Here is a 21480-nt window from a genome sequence, read left to right on the forward strand (position 1 = left end):
GCAAGATTTTGGTTCTACAAATTGTAAGAATGGATTGTTGGACCAATTTATGGAACCACTGAAGCACTATATTAGTGAATTCTTTCTCTGTGGACACCTTTTTTGCTCTGACAATTAAACTAGAAGTTTCCTGACACATTTCATAGATATTTTCTTTTCCTACAACCTAATTTAGGCTAAAATTAATCTTTGCATAAAAAGTCCTTATGAACAGTCATAATTAAATCAGAAAAGAGTATATGGAAGAAGAACAGTACTTATACAATTTAGCTTAAATTTAATTAGGCACAGTCTCCAACTGCTTAGACTCCTTTAGTGACTTACCTTAAAACCAGAGTTGCAATTCAGCTGAAAAATAACAAGAACCCACTCTGGTTTAGCCCTGACATTTTCCAAATACCACATAAAGCTTATTTAATTTTTTATCTCTTAACTTCCACATTCCACCATATTTCTTTCTTCAAATCTGTCAATGCAGCATTAATTTAGAAAAACCACCACCACCACCCCAGACTTCTTGTAGATCCAAATATAAACAAAGCAGTGCACATATGTTATGACAGGAAGTAGCATGTATGAAGCGTCTGGTGAGCGTGCAGTCCCTTAAGAAATAAATCTCTTTGCTCTTTAAATTACTCAGTGGTGCACAATGATCAATTTGAAAACAAAAAGACTGACCACCTGACAATGTAGAAGTACACTAAAAGTTTAAAGAAAGTCAAACTTGAAGTTTAAATAACTTGACAGTATCCCTTAAAATCTGCCACTAAACGTCCAATTTGCCTACAGTTTTTTATTTTTTAAACATTCACGTTAAAATTATTATAATTAAACAGATATTCCATGGAATGTTAGACTTGAGATAGCAGAACATTGAATACATTTTCTACAGAGCAAGGCAAAAAAATCCACAAGAAAAATGTAAAATATATTTATGTTACGTAACGATAGCATATGAATGGGTTAAGCTATTTAGTCAACCAACTAATCTTTTCCACAGAGAAACACACACACACACACACTCAACAATAAGTTTCAAAACAATGCATTTAATTAAGTTCCATATTTCAACAGAAAATGGAGAAATTTGAATAAATACACCTAACTAGCTCGTAAAAGACTCTTACAATTCTGTAAAACATACAATAAAGCTCATTTGGTCATATCTCATTCTATTCTTCCACTTGACTACAGAACAACATCGACAAACAGAAGTGGATACATTTCTGCTGGGTTGACAGAATGATCTACGTCTTTTTCTAATTCACTTGACAAATCTTGAACACATGATTCCAGTCAGCCTGTATTTTTATTGTTGCACTATTTTAAGATGCTGCTACAAACCAGAGACTCATATTAAAGAATTCTGGAGCTAAACAATTTCCATGCTTATTGCAACTAACATGTTGATGTTAACCTTTCCTTGATCTGATAGTAGGAATATGTTGTTTTGTCAGGTTTTATGATTTACATATGTAGTCATGAATTGTCTGTGTCCTATTAGCCAAAGAACAGAACCTTGGGTAAATAAAAGGCGTCTTTCGGTTACTTTAGTAAACTATAAAAAAAAAATTCTAAACAATTTCCTTAAATTACAGTTTTTTAAGTAAACATTTTTTCACTGAAATGGAGGGGGGCATTGTTTGTTCCTTTAAATATCTGTAATGAAAAAACTTCAAAAAGTAAATTTAAATTTTTAAATATTTACATATTTAACCTTTAACCAAACAAGCCCTCATTGGAACACTGTCATTTTTAAAAAGTCAAATATCACAAATTCTAGTAATTCTTAGTTAAGATTCTAAACACCAGCCTTAACTCTGCCCCTCTACTGTAGCCCACTCCCTTGCCTTACAAGAGACTTTCATCTAGCTGTAATATGAAATAAATTTAAGTTTTTTACTTTTGCACATGAATTACAATAAGATGGCTTTTTATTATAACCCGCATCCATCCTTCAAGGCCTACAGCTTGACGTTGAGGCAAAGCTTCTTAATCTGAGTACGAGTCCTTTTATTAACGTCAGTAAACTTTGGATCAGGTCCCATATGAAGTGTAGGGGAGCTCAAGTCTGTACTTGGAGTTGTTTAGGATGCTGGAGGTCTGCAATCTGCATGTGTAGAATGGATGTGGTAAAGGTTGATCTCGGAAAAATCTCAGACCACCAGCAGAAGGGTAAACTGGGTAAGACAGGGTGATTAGCAGAGACAGAGATGTAAGAAGCTCATACATTGAGGGAAAGGAAAGACTTTTTGCCCTCTATTATACCAGGATGTTAAGTAAGGTTGGGCTCTCATATATTATACATATAGTACTACACTGCATATACAGTAACATTTTATTTTAAACATTTGGCTGTTTTTTATGGGTGGAAAGCTTTAAAAATAATTACGATATTGTAACTTTAAAGCATCTCTTGTGATTAACCTCACACTTTCAAAAAATATTCTCCATCAGGTAGAAAAGAGCTTTTTTTTCCAGGTAGAATTAGAGTTGACTTTTGACTGAAATCATCTTTCAATGATGGAGTTACTACTGTGATTCCATAATTTTAAGAAAGATGACAAACTGTTATTAAAAACAACCTTAAAATAAGGTTAAGGATGCTGTTTTACACATCATCCTTATCTTTAGGATTAGAAAAATTAACCCTCCTAATCCATACTTAACGACTATTTTCTTTAGTTAATGGCCTTAGATGAATCTCAGGACAATAAATCAGCTCTGACAATAATGAATCTGGATTAGTAACAGTATAAACAGCACAACAGCAATAATATTTAAACAAACCAAGAAATTCACTTCATGAGTAAACGAATACATTTGAGTGAGGAAGTCCATGTTTAACCTGCTCTGCCAACTTTTTTTGGAATAGAGGGATAGGGAAGTGGGTCCAAATGTTGCTACAAGTAGTAAGGTTAAAATTACACAAATAGTCTCAACTGCTAAGAGAAAGCTTCCCACTTTCTTTACAGCAACATATTTTAGCATTTTAAACTCATGAAAAATCCAGCAATTACTTTGCTCCTATGCATGAAAGAAGTCTAAATTCAAATACACATATCTTTATTTTCATTTTTAAAGGAGCACAATTAACTTGAAAATAACATTACCATCTTAAAATTTTGAACCTATTATTATGAATAAGACTTCAATTATATAATTGAGATTAGAGAATATTTTATATTTTTCTACTTTTTCAGTTTACTTTGTGTCTAATAAGTTTTACATTTTTGTTGCTAGTGTAAGCAGCAAGCAGCAGAAAGGTGTGCATACAGAAAGCAGAGGGAAAATATGGCTGGGAGTTAGTAGGTTTGGTGGTTTTGCTTTCAGGCTTCCCCCAAAAAACCCTTCTAAACATAAATAGGTGAGCAGTGAAAATATTTTTTCACATTAATTTTTAAAAGATTGAAAAGCTGCTTTATAGTTAAACTGAATTATTTCAAACCTAAGAAGTAAATGTTACTTTTTTTACTAGGTGGAGCAAATGCAAAATTACTGTCTAACTATCCTGAACCTCTGCAGTGACATGAAACAAAATTATCATCAGGAAAATACTACACACTTGATTTATAACTCCCTCATCAGCTGTCTTTCAAGAGACTGGTCTAGTTGTTGGTTAACAGCCAAAAATATACACCAATCCTTTTGTTCTAGAAACTGTGATAGTAAACCCCTTTGTACCAAAGAATTATCAGCATGGATGAAGTTATTATTCTATATTCCTAATCCACTTCTATTTTCCCATCTTTAAACAGTGTTTTACTGGTGTCATAAGGTTTCTGTTTTGTTTTGAAAATACAGTTAAGTGGAAAGAATTTGCTCATAAACTAGTCAAACAAGATTTACTTCTCCTCCACATACTGAGTTTTTATAATTGGAAAAGTACCCTATCACCACGTGTCCAGCTGTGAAAAAAACAAAAAAACAAAACCTTTGTCATCATCACAGTGGTTTGTTTATGTAAAAACAAGAAGAGTGCCTTTCAGGGGAGAAAACTGTGTTATTCTAGTTTTTACATATCATTTACAGTAATTTAGTGAAACCAGGAGCCCAGCTTTTAACATAAAGTGTTGCTGCATTAATAAATCAGTAATTTCTTTCAGATATAAAAAGTATTTTTGTGACCTATATTTAATAACTGGCTACCAAGTTAAGAGTGAATTGCTGTTTCTATTAACATTTTCCCCCTGGCTTATAATTCAACAGTTTAATTTACTGTATCATACACGGTCTTCATTTGGGTGAATTTTCCTCCTAAAATATGCTTTAAGCACCTTTTTTAAAGATAAAAGCAAACCAAAATAAAGGTTTGTAATTGGCTCAGAACTTTTGGTATCAGTAAGCTAATGAAAAGATAGTTTTAAAAACAGAAATGTTATGGACACTCAGACCATGTTCACATTATTATTGCAGTTGAAAATATATAAATCACAACTATGTTTTAACGCATACTTCAAGTGTTCGAGCAGAGTTTCCTTGACCAGTATCCAGAGGGACTCTTCTCCTCTCGTGTACTTCTAGTAATCACTCCTGCCAGCTTTCCCTCAATTCCCACATTCCACACAAAAGAGACATAATTTTGGCAGCTCTATTCCAGGGAACACCTGTCTCATCAACAAGCATTCCGAAGCCTCCAATCAGCTGAGTTCTTTGGCCATGTCGACACTAGAACACTAAAGTAGTGTTAAAGTAACTAGTTAACAATGAAAGCAGAACTGTATTTGACAATCATTTTCAAACACAGATTTTTGCAAACATGATTTTAGCATATTTTGATCTCCAGGATAGATGAGTTTCTGAAACCATGTTCTTGAGTTCCTGTGATGGTTCTTGGGGTACCCAGGACTATAAGATACCTTGTTACCCAGTTCCCTCTTAGCGGGGTTCTATCCCAGTTTCTGAACTGTTAGCAACCTGCATGGAGTCTAGGCACATAGATTGTTACAGTCATATTTAGAAGCCGTATTTAGAATAGTTACAAATGGTATGTACTCAAGGCTCAATCTGTAAGACTCCCAAAAAACTCTGCAGCTCTCCATTAAACAAAAGAAGTACTTCTGGCCTTTGTTTCAAATGGTGGCCTTTACAACCAAATGCCACATTCTCCTTTAGGAACCTAAATAAAGTATTCTTTTCTCCAATTTATGAAGCTTCTCTCATTAGGGGTCTTTGTCACACATTGTCACATTCAGGATTTGACAGCTAAAATGTCTATAACTGGAAATTAGAAAAGAACATTTACTACCTTACAGAACTGTGTTTCTCTCTTCAAGTGACTGTCCACATGGGTTCCACTTCTGGTGACCTGCAAGATGTGATCTCCTAGGTAAGAGGTGGGGTTGGAGCAAACTTAAGAGATTCGTATGGCAGATGAATCACCTGACTGAAACTCAAGTCTAAAACAACCTTTGTTATAAATTCAGGTTGATGCCTCAGGTCACTTTATCCTTATGGACCACTGTGTAAGGTGGACCAGCAATAAGAGCCTGAATTTCCCCTACCCTTTTGGCTTCTGTTATTGCTAATAAAAAGGCCATTTTCATAAATAGATGGTACTGTGGGCATATTGCTAGGGGCTCAAAAGGAAGGACCCATTAATACAGTGGTCCCCAAACTGTGGGGCACGCCCACCTAGGGGGGCATGGAGGAACATTTGCGGGGGGGAGAGAAGGAGCACCACCCAGTTCCATTCTGCCCCCAGCTGCAGCCGTACTCGCCCCCCTGCTCTGCCCCCAGCCGCAACTCCACTCTGCCCCCTGCTCTGCCCCAACCCAGCTCTGCCATCATTCCCTCTCTGCCCTCAGGCCAGATCTGCCTCTAGCCCCAGCTCCCCACCCCCATCCCCAGTTCTTTCCCCAGCTCCATTTTCAACCCAAGCTCCCTCTGCTGAGCCAACTTTGCAGTAACGGAGAGGGACACAGACAGAACTCCTTACTGGTAAGGTGGGGGACAACACAAGTTTGGGCACCACTGCATTAACTTAGCTAAGACTATATTAAGAGTCCTAGTCCAGGAGTGAAGGGGCTCCTGGACTAGGGGAAACACATGAATAGAGCCTTTGGGGAAACTAGCAACTGTGGGATGGGAAAATATGATGTGATCCTGTATCGGGGATGATGGTAAGTTGTTATTGCTCCTAAGCACACCCTCAGAGAGCTGATTGATAGCCATGAGTTCTTTCTGGATAACCGGTCATCCAGAATAACAGAAATCAGAGTGTCTAGAGGAGACAGATTGGGCTGTGCTGTAAAGAGTGTCTCTTCCATTTCGCTGCATAAATCAGCCTAGGAGAGTCCTTTGCGCTTCACACTAACATATTCAGACCTTAGCTTCTTTCAGTGCTATTTTATCAGACAGCATCCATACTGTGAAGGGCAATGATCCTGAGTCCTGATGTACAATCTGCCCTTCTGTCTTGGAGATTATGTCTGGTAAGACAGGTAATGTTATCATGGCCTGTGCTGACAAGTTCATTAGGTTGGAGTACCAGAACTGTCTGGGCCAAGCTGAGTCCATTACTACTGAGTCCTGTCAGCATTTCTTTAGGACCCTTGGTACTAAATGGGACTGGTGGCAAGGCATAGGTTATCTCTGGCGTGCACAAGACGAGGAAAGCACCTGACAGAGAACCTGGGCTTAGACTCCGACCTTGAGTAAAACTTCTGACACTTTGCATTTCTGTCTGTGCTGAATAGATCTGCTTTTGAGTGACTCTGCCTGCGGAAAATGCTCTGCAGGATGGAGTCTGATAATCCATTTGTAGTCAGTTGTGAATTGCCTGCTGATCTGGTAAACCAGGACATTCTGCAAACCTGGTAGATGCAGAGCTACTGTTGTGATGTGGTTATGAACAGACCAGTTCTGTAGGCAAACAGCATCTTGACAAAAGCAGGGGAGGAATATTCTCCTCCCTGTCTGTTGATCTAAAACTTTGCTGTTGTGTTGTCTGTCATGACCTGGACTGTCAGTCCACTTAGAATGGGGAGAAATGCTATGCAGGCTAGCTGAATAGCTCTAAGCTCCAGGAGTCAAGTATCAGAGAGGGGTAGCTGTGTTAGTCTGGATCTGTAAAAGCTGCAAAGAGTCCTGTGGCACCTTATAGACTAACAGACGTATTGGAGCATGAGCTTTTGTGGGTGAATACCCACTTCGTCGGATGCAGCTCCAGGAAGTTTATACCAAGGTTAATCTCTTCAGTGGTCTGTAGGCCTTGAGTTTGAAGGTGATCTTCCTGGCTGAGTGCAGAACCATCAGTTATCAAGAAGTAGAGAAAACGATATCCCTTTGCTTACCTGGAGAATATACCTGTACCCTTATGATATCCATGTCCATGTGATATCTGTTTGGAAGATATTCAGATTTCAACTCCCTTTGTATGCAACATAGGTGAAATCTGGCATGCTATGTATCATTAGTGCAGCAAGCCACGTGACTAAGAATTCTGAGGCGGTGTCTTAAAATGTTCGAGGGTGAACCTGCAGCTGGTTGATGAGGTCTACCATGGTATTGAATCTGTCCTGTGCAAGATAAGCTCTTGCTGTTGTGGAATCTAGCCCTATAAACTCTATTTTTTGGGTCAGCTCTAATGTTATCTCTGATCACTCGGAGTCCCGGAGTAGAGAAAAATTGTAGGATCATATGAATGGAGATGTTCACCTGATGCAGTAATTGAATGAGCCAATCATCAAGGTACAGATATACCTACATCCTTTTCCTTTCCCAGGTGAGCCACTATGACTGTCAAGTACATGGCAAATACTCTTGGCACTGCTGAAAGACTGAAGGGTGGGACTCTGTGCCAACAGTGGGAATTTCACACTAGCAATCTGTGTGGTGGACGGATTGATATGTGAATGTATGCCTCCAGTAGGTCAAGAACTGTACACCAGTCTTAAGGATCTAATGATGGGATTATAGAGGCCAGAGTTACCATTCAGAATATGAGGTGACAGATAAAGGTGTTGAGATTTCTGAAATCCAGAACTGGGTGTCCCTCCTTCTATGGGATTAGAAAATAATATGAGTAAAACCCAACCCCTCTGAACACACTGGTCATATGAACAAGACTGAGATGAGCAGGTAGGAGATGCCTTTCTTCTGTGTTCTGAAGGGGAGGGAGAAAAAGACTCCTCCTCCCCTAGTGGTGGGGCTACTCTAACAGGGGTCCTAGGGTGAGCAAAACTCTCTCTCTTTGCCGGCATTGGAAAGGTGCAAGGTGCGACGGTAGCAGCTGTGAGCCACTCCAGGCAGCAGGACACTCATTACCGTCAATAGTACAGTGTATGTCTCCCTCACAGTAGAAAGTAGATATGACTCAGGAAGAACTTGGTGCAAAGAAAATTGGTGCTGAGAGTGACTGCACCACAGTATTTGGTACCAGCATTGTGGGTACTGAGGTGATGGGCACTTGGTGAACTAATAACAGTACAAAGTGTTGGTACCAGGCAAAGTACTGAGCTCCACTAGAGACGGTACCGATGGTCCATTCCTGATCTCTGTTAGGGTATCAAAGGGACATGATATGGACTGTGACCTACCCTTTATTTGAGCAACTTGAGGCTATTTATGCTTCTTTCTACTCCATTCCTGGGAGGCTGACCTTGATTTGTGCTCCTTGATGGAGCAATGTTCTTTCCAACCCCTTTCATATGAGTGGATGGTAGAGGACATAGCTGGTCTTAGAAGATGTTGCCTTCTTGGATGAATGAGCTCAGGAGCTTAGGGTACTGAGTTCTTTTTTAAAAAAATAACAGGGATATGCTCTTTCCCAAGGCTGAAAAAGCACCTCAAGTACCCATCATTCAGTGGAATAGCTGCCTCAAATGAGGGGCAAGTTTTGAAGCCTGGGGACTCACCTTTAGTCACAAGCACTAAAACCTGATACAGGGGAAATCCCTAACAATAAGAAGACTCTTTTTTAAGTAGCCACAACTAATTCTAAAACTATGCTAACCACAACTACACTACTTAATCAATACTAACTAATTATATACATACAAACAAAAAGAATTTCAGTTGCACAGAGTGTAAGTGAAGTTGATACAGCCAAGGATACTGTTTCACAGCCACAGACAGTAAGAAGGAACTGAAGGATGGCTGGGCCCTCCGGATTATATGCCCTTGGGTGGTGGTGGGGGCACGAGGATACGTAAGGTGCAGGCACAGCACTAATGGACACTGCTGGCTGAAAGTATCCAATCATGATGTGGAAAGCATGTGGACAATCACTCAACTAAGAACTTTTCTTTAGTTATCCTATCTAGTACTGGATAAATGCAGGAATTCAGATGCTAGATTTAGGAGATGAGTGAGTCTCAGCTAAGCAAGCGGGCCTTGCTTGGAGAAGCAGGATGGAGACACTTTCCCAGTGCAAAGAAGAAGTGTATCAGCAGGCTGATCTCAGAAAAGAACAGTATTGAGAGAAGATGGGGCAGGTAATTGTAATCCAACAAACTTTGACAAAACAGCCAACTCAGGAGGCTGGTGAAACCCCATTCTCAAAGATAGAGCAACTGCGAAGAAAAAATGGGGTATGTGTTTTTTCCATGTATATTAGCTCAAATATAAAAATAAATTTGCGTTGGCCAAGCTTGTGTTTGCTTTTCTGAACACTTGAAAAATCAAGCTTTACTAGCACAAATATTTGCAGAAAGCTGATTTTAGGCTTGCATACTTGAGTATACCAGAAGTGGCATATTTCATATAGGACAGAATTCTGGTTGACAAAGCAGGGGACGGGGTTCCTTAAATCTTCCCCAAGTCCCAGAATAGAAACAATTAAATGAGCCAGAATGCATCTTCCACAGCTAGGACCACTCACTTAGACAGTTATTTTGTGAGAATGCAATGAGACTAAATTAAATTTAAACACTGAAACCATCCAGTAAATCTTAATTTTCCTCGGAATGAGGCCTTGATAAAAGTCTGTGTGACCCAAAAAGAAAAAAGTTTATTTTTTTTAATTGACTAATCCTGCTTATCTATTTTCCTATTCTCTAAACTTCTTTGTTTCCCTGAGAGAGTCAAAGCCCCAATGGCATCTTTAAGCCTTATTTTTGATTATCAGAGTTAACCTCACTCAGCCAGGTAACACGAAAATAAGTGCTGAGTCAATCAGAACTAACCAACCTAGCCAAGTTTTGAATACAGAATAATTAATAGATGTAACAAATGCTTTGAGATCAATCCAAAAAATTAATATATCTCACAATAATTTTGAATAATGAATAAACTTAAGAAAATTTTATACTGCTTGTGGATGTTACAGAAATATAAAAAGTTAAAATTTATGGAGTAAAATATTTGTTTCAAATTAGTCACTCAGCTCTCACATATAATGTTTTACTAAGATAAAGTCATATTTCAAAATGTTTTTAGATTCTTCACTGGTGCTTGAGTACTTCAAAAGGGTGTGCACTGACAGCACTAAAGACCTTTGTTTACCCAGAGAACTGGTACAACCTGTGTAATATCAAATTAAGGCTTTGTCTACACTGCTAAATGAACGAAAAAACTTTTGTCTTTCACAGGTGCTTTAAAAAACCCACCCATCCTCTAAAGATAAAAGTTTTGCTGCAGCAAGTGGCAGTGTAAACAGCTCATTGTCGCTCCTGTCGACAATGTGAAACCCCGCTCATAGGGTGTGGAAGTATTTGGTTGGCAAAAGTGCCGACAAACCACGTTTAAACTGCCTGACTTTTAGTGACATGAGCTGTGTAGTGTAGACAAAGTCTAAGTCTTTCCACATTGCCTACCTCAACCCTATTTTTAAAAGATGAAGAGAACAGTTCAGTCTCAGTGACTGCTAAAATCATTGGTTTCTCTGCTGGGATTGCTCAGAATACTGCCAATTAACACTGAATATGATGGGTGTGTGTAGGTGCAGGTTGGTTTGTGACATGCACACTTGTTCACCACAAACGGCTTTCACATGCACATTACAAACAGCAACAATCAATCACTATCATTGTCTTAATTGTCTTCACGGTATGCTCTTAAGAAATAAAAGGGAACGCAACGTCTCATGGTTTCCATAAATCCATTTACTGTAACACATGCCTAAACTTTTAGGGACACTTAATCAATTCTACAAATTGCGATCTGACTTGGTTTTATCCCCCCTTTATAACTGGATTATCATTTATTTTGAGGAGTTCTGGATTCACAGAAGACTATACTTCACAAACCCCTTCCAGGCACACAGTTAAAGTTTGTCATCTACTGAGAGATGGCATAAAAATAAACAATCATGAAGAGACAATATAATTTATAAAATAGTTAAAATTGTGGTTGTAATAATTTTTCAAAAGTCTGTTTCATGTGGCCAGCTATGGATTGAAATTTTTAATAACCAACATTATTGCCTACTAAACTCCCTATGCTCCAGGCAGGTCAGCACCTGTGCAGCATTAAATCATAGCCATGTGTTTCTCTCAAGGGATTTAAATTTCCAGAGTATTAGAGCAGTGGGTCTCAACCTTTCCGGATCACTGTACCCCTTTCAGGAGTCTGTTTTACACCTCAGTTAAAACCTACTTGCTTACAAAATCAGACATAAAAATACAAAGGTGTCACCGCACACTGTTTCTGAAAAATTGAATACTTTCTCATTTTTACCATATCATTATAAAATAAATCAATTGGAATATAAATATTGTACTTACATTTCCGTGTATAGTATATAGAGTTGTATAAACAAGTCACAGTCTGTATAAAATTTTAGTTTGTACTGACTTTACGAGAGTTTTTTATGTAGCCTGTTGTAAAACTAGCCAAACATCTAGAAGAGTTGATGTACCCCCTGGAAGACCTCCGCATACACCCAGAAGTACACATATCCCCTAGCTGAGAACTGCTGTGTTAGAGTACTCAAAAATACACTTCAGTGTTCACTTAATCTCCAATACTATAATTCCCCAACCTTTCATTGTCAATAGGCTAGTTTTGTATATGACACTGTCAAAATCCAGATAAGAGAAGCGGAATTTAAAGGAAAAATAAATGAATGAGGTTCTTCCACTCTCAAAACCATATTTTAATCTCTTATGTGCAGTGCCTCTTACATTTGTGAAGAGTATAAAAATTAAGGAGATTTACTTATTAAAAAAAATTGATAAAATATTTCAGCCCAGAAAGAAAGAAAAAAATAGAAGCCAGAGTAAAGAATATGCTGCTGGCTCTGTGAAATGCATTTAACAAAACACTGAACTTACTGTATTTTATTTAAAAAAAACACAAAACACCCGTCTTGTAGCTGTGAAATACTTTTTCTCAGTACGGGGTATAAATGTGTTGTATAACTTTGTAGTTAGGGATAGAAAAATTCAAATCTTCGCGTAGGATACACCTAGAGCTGTCAGACCTCAAGAGAAATATCCTGCTTGGTCACAGTTTTTCCATTTCTCATAAATTCCATGCTATGTATTAATGTGACAGTCATTTAAACAAAGTTCAGGTAACAGAGGGAGTTATGGGAGAAAAACTAAAATGAATAGATGCTTAGGGCTTGATATTCATTTACATTAAGGCCCCTTTACACCAGTCTGGCAGTGCAAAGCAGCCTTACAGTGAACGGAAATGTAATTTATATAAATGAGCGTAAATGAGAATGAGGTCCCTGCTGTCTATGCTGGTTCCTATGGCCTCTGGTACCAGCGGGATAAAGTTAATACTTCTAACCAAAAAAAAAAAACAACAACACTAAGCCAAGCTTTTAAAATGTATTTTTAAACTTGCTGAAGCTTCAGAATTGCAGCCAAATTAAAGTTTTTTAACTTGGATTTTATTTATAATTAATTTAATAACATTCAGCAATTTTTATAAAGGCATCCCACCCATCTTGTAATCTAATAACTGTCTTACAAAAGAAACTTTTTGAAAAATGGAGAGAGGATTGGCGGCCTACTGATCATACACTGTCTGCATTGCCATCTAGAAGATCGGGGTTCAACTATTGCTCTGGGATGCTTGCTCAACAAGTGAGGACAAGATGAAAACATGGTGAATGTGGCTTGCTCAACCCCTGGGAGCTTGAGGATGACTGAGGTGGAAGAGTGCTATTGCCATTCAACACTACCCTTTTTTTTTGCCAAATAAAGTAAAGCTATTAGTGTGCTCCAAATGGAATTCCATTCAGTCCTCCTTAGACAGAAAGTTAGTACTTGTGTTCAGAGCCTTTTCTCTATGTATAGAGGAAAATATGTGCATCTTTCCAGTAATATTTCAAACTTACTTTTAATATTATATTCTTCAGTTTAGAAGGAACAAGATAACTCTACTGTTCTAAATTATGTCAGCTTCTGGAATGGAGATGCACATTTTTACATGAAGTAGCTGCTATCATCATATAGTACATAATATCTAAATATATAACAAACAAAAGCAATATTCATTGACTCCATCATTATTGTACCAATACTTTTATGTAATAGCGACAAGTGACTGTTTTGGAGAGCAGGTTAAAGCTAGAAATATTTTCAATCCAAGATAAGAGTATGTTAACCTATTTTTAAGCAGCAGTACAGTCTTTCCTGAGAGAAAGGTGTGTGCGTTAAGCACAGAACTAGGAAACCAGAATTCAGGAGTTCCAATCTCCGCTCTGACCCTAATTTCTTTTGCATCCTCGGGGAAGTCACCTGACAACTTTCCTTCCATTTACTCAACCAAAAACCTACTTGCTTCACATGGTACTTTAAGTATTAATTAGCATTTGTAAAGCCCTTTGAAGATGGAAAACATTATATAAATTCTAAGCACTATTTTCAGAATTGTAACGAATAAAGCGATCCCAAATTACCAGATTTAGTAATAGTTCTCTCTAGCACTATTTGGATTAGATAAACCAATACATAGTCCTCTCTAACTGAGACTGTTGAACTCTTAGTGATTACAGATGCCTTCAGATTTACGCAATCGTTCTGTTCTGGAAAGCCTTGCATAACTTGGTTTTTGCATAAGTCAGAAACATATACCCATACGTTACGCAAAAATTTCTGCAACTCAAAAATCCTATTTCTGGTTTATGGAACCTTTTCCGTAAGTGCGAATTCCCGTAAATCAGGTCTTGCGTAACCCAGGGAGCGTCTGTATCTCAAAAAATAAATGACCAATTGGAAGAGATGGGGGACAGGGCATGCAGAAAAGGAAACCTTTTTATTCTTTACGTTCTTTTAGAAAAATGCAAAGTTTAATTTAACATTTTGGGATGTCGGAATTGACCCCAATCCTATTTTGTCACTTTCATTTCCTTTCTGTACATAAGTATTGGAGCATAAGGCTTTTCCCACATGCCAAAATTTCCATTTGAGGCTTCTTTACCCTCACAAAAACATGCTTCCAATAATATTACACAATGGAATAATTTACTTTTTTCATGCCGTTCCATTGCATCCTACCCCTTTTCCCAAACAGGGCTGGTATGTAGGTTTTGTCTGTATGCTGGACACTTCAATCAGCACAGACCAAATCTGTACCATAGAGAAAAAAATCAACAGAAATCACAAATTTAGGGTCTTTTGCAGAGTTTGTTGTATCATTCAGAATCATCACTTTCAGTTAAATAAGGCTATTTCCAGGCAATCTGGCTATGAACTGATTACACGAGGTAAACCAGGAATGCCAAAATTGTGGCTAACTATGCCCACTGAGCTCCTTTCTACCCACACAATTCCACCACACTGTCATTTGTAAATGCGTCTATGTTTGTGTCTATGGGAGAAATGACCCAATGGCACTGAGCTGCCAGTTTATGGCAAAAGTGAGGGAATGAGTTTTCTTTGTGTTCTTGTCTCTCTGCCGGAGTCCAAACAGAGAGTGCAGAGAGAACAGAAAAAAAGGACTCTCAGTTTTGCAACAGACCTGTGATATTGCTGCTGACCATAATTATCAGTCAGGCTGATCTCCAGAGTCTCCTCTTCAAAAACCCTAAATCACAAAGTAACTCTAAAGGCACAATTTCTGGTAATAGCAATTCACATTAAAATATATATTTTTGGTCAAAGTCTAATTCAGAGTTGGGTTATTATTTCTAGTGAAGGTCAAGTTTTTAGCTTTAGCATATTGGTGAACTATTTCCTTTTCTATTAAAAGAGAGGGGTGTGCTATGTGTCATAATCTGTCCGGGATTTTCATCTCCACATCCTCACATACAGACATTTCCACTGGAACTCTGTGTAAATCATATTCTATCAAGTGAATCCTTTCAGGGATTGTTACCTGTGTTAACACATTTACTGATTGACTTGATGTAGCCCTTTGAGAAGATAAACGGGTTAGTTTCTTAGAAGAACTGTCAGCTATTGTTTGTTTGTTGAATATACTGAAGAGACCCAACAGTAATGTAGGTTTACATTGTTTTTGATAAAAATCTCAAAATCTTTAATAAATGTGAAAAAAATTAGCAATATCACTACTATGTGGCTTGATGCTTAAAATGTTCAAATACAGAGTAATCTAAAATAAAAATTCAGAAGTGTTTTCTCTTTAAATAATCTTAATTACTTACTGTAATTGAAATTGATCTAGGTAAGTACTTTTCAAAACAGACAGCTGTTACTTAAAATTATTTGACTCATTTTTTCTTTTACTTTGCCTTCCTCAGCAGTTAAATAGCACCAGCAAAATGTGCAGCTGTCTAGTAACTGAGCAACACAGTAAAACCATCAGTACTCTTGCTGTGCATGTTTTGTATATGTAAGAAATTAGAATGTTGTTTGGTGCACCACAAACTCCCAAATCTTGCAAATATAAGTATCTTTTTCAGACTTATTATAATCCATTACATTCTTGGGTATTAATTACACAAAAATAAACACTTACTACTGTGCACAGTCAATCAGTTGGTATTCGTTTGACCTCTCGAAGCATGCCTTTACTCCTTCATCATCCCAGAGCTTTTTTGCATGTTCAAAGAATTCCTGAAAATTGGAAATGTGACAAATAAGAGATTTCTCAGGTTTTGTTTTAATTAAAAAGAAACACAATGGTTCCTCCCTCCTCGAATCTTCATGTTTTAAAATGGTTGCAACATGAAAAATTATACATTTAAAGAAGAAAAGGTGAAGAATTATTAGTGAGGTCAAAGTCTCAGAAAAACTAGTTTGGACCGTTGAGTACTTTCAAATACAACTATCAGTTGGTTTCATGAATTTTATACGATCCAGCCTTTCACTACTTTTCCAAAAGAGCACTTGTCTAGTTGGAAAGTAAGAATTAATAAACGGATACAAGCTAGCTTCCGTGTGTGGCCAAAAGAAATGTTACAAGGGTTGAAACCAGGTTGGTGTATCCCTGTGGCAGAAGACAAGTTTCCAAGTAAAAAAATCAGATTCGCTGACACGATGGAATTTGAATAGCAGAAATTAAAGATGAGTTGGAACTGATTCTTAAAATCGTAACGAAACCTCAACACCAAGCAACTGAGCAGACAACTCCATAGTAGCCTGAATATGGTAATGTTAAAGCACCAATATTTATTTTTTTGCTTTGATGGACACCGTGTTGGTTGCTTTTAGCAGCCTAGCAAAGAAAGCCCTGAAAGTTAGCTTCTAGTTGCTACTCCTGACATTGGACCCTTTATTCTAGGGGTTCTTAACCCTTTCCAGACTACTGTACTCCTTTCAGGAATCTGATTTTTCTTGCATACCCCAAGTTTCGCCTCACTTAAAAACTTAGGCTTAAGCTTTCTGCCCTGGGCCCCATCGAGTCTGACACGGGCCCTGGCGGCCCCATTAAAACAGACTTGCCTACAGTTTGAGAACCGCTGGTACAGTGTATGGAACGGTATAAACAAGTCATTGTCTCTATGATATTTTACTTTAGTTTAGTTTGCTAATGCTTTTTGTGTAGCCTGTTGTCAAACTAGGCAAATATCTAAATGTGTTGATGTAACTCCTGGAAGACCTCTGCATACCACTGGTTCAGAACCACTGCCTTATTCAAAAAACTCTGGCCTCAGATTCTGGGGAACCTAGGAAGTACTTTATATCTAGGACTATGCCATAATTAAGAAAACCACCCTGAAACCAAACTAACCCAACACACCTGTTCCTAAAAAGTATAGAAAGCAGCTATAAAAGACAAGCAATGCTCTCTCTGTGTTTGGAGGCACTTGAAGGTACCTTGGCTCCATAGTCTGGCTCGGCAAAAAACACAATTGGGAAGGTCCCTCATGTAAATTCACTACAGACTGGACCTTTTGTCGAAGCTCATGCAGAAACCAGAAAAAAAAGTGTTGATGATACAGAAGCCTATGGTCTTCCCTCTGAGACAGAAATAAACCAGCAGTTTTCCATCATAGCAGAAGGCAGCTCTTTGCTGTCAGAAATTACATTCTGGAAGAGATGTAAAACCAAGACTCTTATCTTTTATGTGAATTAAAGAGTCCATGGCACTTACCACAAGAATAGATGTGCTGGCCCTACTGAGCTGGACAAAACCCACTTTACAAAATTACATTTTGTCTACCTAAATTTCACACTGCAGTTTTGTTTGGAGATGGCATTATCTTTCACTTCTGGCCGTAAAAACCTATTGTGTACTGTTGCTGTATGCTGTTTAAAAGCTTTTGTATCCCACTCCAGAATGTGGTGTTAGAACAGGGGGGTCAAGACTCTCTAGTTCTATTACAAACCAAAACAAAAAAAATCAACCCCCCTACCCTGTTAAAAAATGTAACAGTTAAGACTGCTAAATTACAAGGCATATACCTATCACATCATTTATACAAACACGAGTCCTTGTAATTAAGAGCATCATAAATCTTACCCTTCCCAAATAACAAACAACTGTATTATTCTCATCCAGTGTGATGAAATATGCATTTCATTATAACAAACGAACTTTAACTCTGGCCCATGGAATTTTAAAGCTTTGTTATTGTTGGGGTTTTTATTGGGGTTTTTGCTGTTGTAACTAAGTAAATTTTGGTATTTTCTTTTAAACAATAAAGTGGGAAGCAACTAACATATATCAATGGGCAGTAGAAGTTTTTAGTAATGCACAAATTGCTGTTTATTGAGAATAATGTTGCATATCTAATTTAATAGGAAAAGTATGTAACATTGTCAGAAGAATAAATCTGGATATGATCAGGACAATCTAATTTTCCAAGCCAAAGCTACACGGCAAGCTAATATGTAGCTTTATAATGGAAGCTGGTTGTAACCTCAACTCTGGAAAGGCTATTGCCTCTTCGTAATTTCTGGCTCAGCTAACTTGCTATGTGACTTTCAGCAAATTACTTGACTTGTGTCTGGTTCAATTGCACTAGGAAAAAATGTGTCCAAAAACACTATATACATCATAGGACAGTTATGAGGCTCAATGACGGTCTGTAAATTACAGAAAGGGATGAAAAAGCATGTTTTCCAACCCCTACTATATCCTTTAAACAAGAACAATCTTTTCTGTGGTAGTAAAATTCATAGCAAAAATTTTCTGTTAATGCATTACATTAGTATTGAAATCACCCTCCAGTCTTAAACCCCACCTCCAAAAAAACACCACGCACAAGGTAATACAGCATGTCTAATCTTCAGTAAGTGACTGCCAGATGCTGACAAAACTTTCAGCTTAGAGTACAAATTCAGGAAAGATTTTGAGAAGAGATAGTACACCATAAAAGCAAACCATTATTTTTCAAATGTACTGTATATAATGTAGGTACTGTAAAATAAAGATAAATGACTTCCATTTTCCTGAAGGATTTCAAACCTTGTAGAAAGTGAAGTGTTAAACAATAAAACAGCACACTCTGTGAATTGTGTTAATTCACAACTACTGTTTCTCTTTCTATTGTGACTATTACAAGGGCATCCAGATGGCTAACTGGATGCAAGAAATTATAATCAAATGAAAAGCAAACATTTCTCTCTCTCTCAAGTAATTTGTTCAGACTTCAAGAGAGAACTTGATGGTATAATAATCTCAACTCTTTTTAGATTTACTCACTTCACAAATTTCTGGAGCAAGACCCATCTGGGTCAACCAGAACTACCCATTAACCTAAGCCTTACAATTCAAAAGAAGTTTTCCTTTGGTGGGTTTTTCCTTTTGATTTTTGTATTGAAGAGGAAATGAAGTATTCAGTGACTTTGAAAGGGAAAATTCTGGTAACTGTGTAGTATATGAGAGTCTCTAAAAATTCCCAGTAATTCTTTAAAATTCTACCTTTTGAAGTTATGCTACAGCCACCATAAAGCCCTCCCCTCTTTCAGCAGAAAGAGAAACCAAATGAGAGAACAAAGAAAGAAAAAATTAAGAGGGTGGAGGAAGGAGAGAACTGACAACATAAAACAGAGAATGCAGCTATAAAATATGAAAATGAAAAATCAAAGCATTAATAGAGAGAGATAGAAAGGAAAGATACAAGAAAGGAAATAAAAATAAATCAATAAAATAACTGGAGAGAGCAAAAGCAGCAAAGAATCTTGTGGCACCTTATAGATTAACAGAGGTTTTGGAGCATGAGCTTTCATTGATGAATACCCACTTCGCATCCCATGAAAGCTCATGCTCCAAAACCTCTGTTAGTCTATAAGGTGCCACAGGATTCTTTGCTGCTTTTACAGATCCAGACTAACACGGCTACCCCTCTGATACTTGACACCATGGAGAGAGGAAGAAACCAAAAAGGAAAATAAAAATCAGAAAATATGCCACAATCTTTAGATTAAAATATTTGTTTCATAAATATTTAATCCTATATTTTATTGGATTTCTCTGTTTAGATTGGCCTGTATTGTGATCCAAGAGTACTACCATTTAAGGGAAGGACATGAGAAAGCAGCATGGTGCCAGAAGAAAATTCAGCTGTGGTCCCCATATTTAGGGTCCAATGCTTTAGTTCCTTGAGTATGATGAGCTGGAACCCCTCTCTTCCCTCATGGCATCTATCTTTGTAGCCAACCTGTGATAAGATATGGTCAGAGTTAGGAAGTGGAGACGTTAGTATAAAACCATGCCCTTTTCCAAAGACTGGTATTGACTGAGAAACACTGGGTATCTCAAAAACCTACTGCTTACAGGCTTCTGCTACTTTACTTATGTTTGTACCTCCACGTAGTAAACACTTCTGACTCCTGGGTGTTTATTTTTAAAATTTATATTTCACTTTCTATAGAAAAAAACTGCAGCTTTTGGTGTGGCAAACAGTGTTTTGATAGTGGGTAAAATAAAGTACTTTTAATTTGCACTAAAAAATTCATTTTCTCTTTTCTATTTTTGTTTTTCATCTGTTTTTCATTAGATGCAAATTTAATTTTGCATTTCTTTCTCCACAAGTATAATTCTGCATATCTATTACTCCTATTTTGGATACAGACACCTTACATAAATCATTGTTGGTTTCTAAGACCATACAAATATGTTGTGCAGAAATTATATGCCTCAAATATTTTAGCCTGATTATTTAATTTTACAGCAGACTGTTTAAAATGATTCCCAGATTTCTTAGTCTAACAGAAGTCCTATAATACAGAACAAATACACTTGCCTCTTTAAAATGTATTGAGCTACTGCAGAGGAGCATATTTGTCTGCAAATCGCCTCCCACCTACATTTACAATCCTTTTTCCTTGATGACTAAACCGTTCCACAAAAATCCTACACCATTTCAAGACTACCATCACCACCATTCACTTTCCATGCTCACGTTTAACCCTGTCTCTTACCCTAATAAGCACCCTAACATATTATCCCTTTCTTGGCTGCTCAAGACACCAAGATGTGAACCAGATCCCACATCTCAAATTCACCTCCTACATCCTGAGAATTGTCTAGATCCAGCCTACTTCCTACCTTCATCCACTAAGACATTAAGTAGCATTTATTCGGCTTTCTGGAAAGTTTTTTTAAAATGACTAGTGCTTTTAGCTGCCCCAGTTTTTAGATGTCCAACCTAAGGCATATCAGAGGGGCCTGATTTGCAAGGCTGGGGGCTCAGAACTTCCTGAAATCAGGCCCCTTAAGAAGTCTAAAGCTGGACATGTAAAAATTGAGGCACTCCCAAATCACTAGTGACTTTTTACAATTTCGGTCTAAAGAAATATAAAATTGAGCTTTGATATTTATCGTAGACACCTAAATCTACTACCATAGAGATAATTAGTACAATAGAGACTAAAGAGAAACTGGGAATAAGATAATACTATTAGGAATAGTCCAGATAATAATACAATATTCACAGTAGGGTCATAAAAAAGTAAAGCACAAACTTGCTTCTTCCCTAACTCTTCATTAGATAGATAAACAAACAAATGTATAAATATTTACATTCCTACCATATCTTTCTTGACCTGGGATCTAAATTAGAGATCAGAGCCAGCTTGCAGAGTAAGGGATGATGCTTCAGGTCTCATTAGCTACAGGTATTTAATTTCTTTAGATATTTAGGCGGTTAGTGTAAATTCAGTTATGAAAAAGTGAAAGCCACATGAATGCTACACTTTTGATTTAATTACAATCAAGATGCAAAATACA

At 37.4% G+C, this 21480-nt stretch overlaps 1 protein-coding gene across 3 annotated transcripts in view; it reads right to left on the reverse strand.

Moving 5' to 3' along the window:
• The window catches only part of GNAL (G protein subunit alpha L), a 349295-nt gene that overhangs the window by 77623 nt on the left and 250192 nt on the right, over positions 1-21480 (reverse strand). For 2 of the 3 annotated variants that reach the window (XM_075062930.1, XM_032789478.2), the window contains exon 5: positions 15820-15917. The exons of the other annotated variant lie outside the window; for it this stretch is intronic. In XM_075062930.1, the coding sequence (XP_074919031.1) occupies positions 15820-15917 (98 nt within the window). The remainder of the gene's footprint in view (positions 1-15819; positions 15918-21480) is intronic. 3 annotated transcript variants of the gene reach the window in all.

Source organism: Chelonoidis abingdonii, chromosome 2, assembly GCF_003597395.2.
Source record: "Chelonoidis abingdonii isolate Lonesome George chromosome 2, CheloAbing_2.0, whole genome shotgun sequence".
Classification (NCBI taxonomy): domain Eukaryota; kingdom Metazoa; phylum Chordata; order Testudines; family Testudinidae; genus Chelonoidis; species Chelonoidis abingdonii.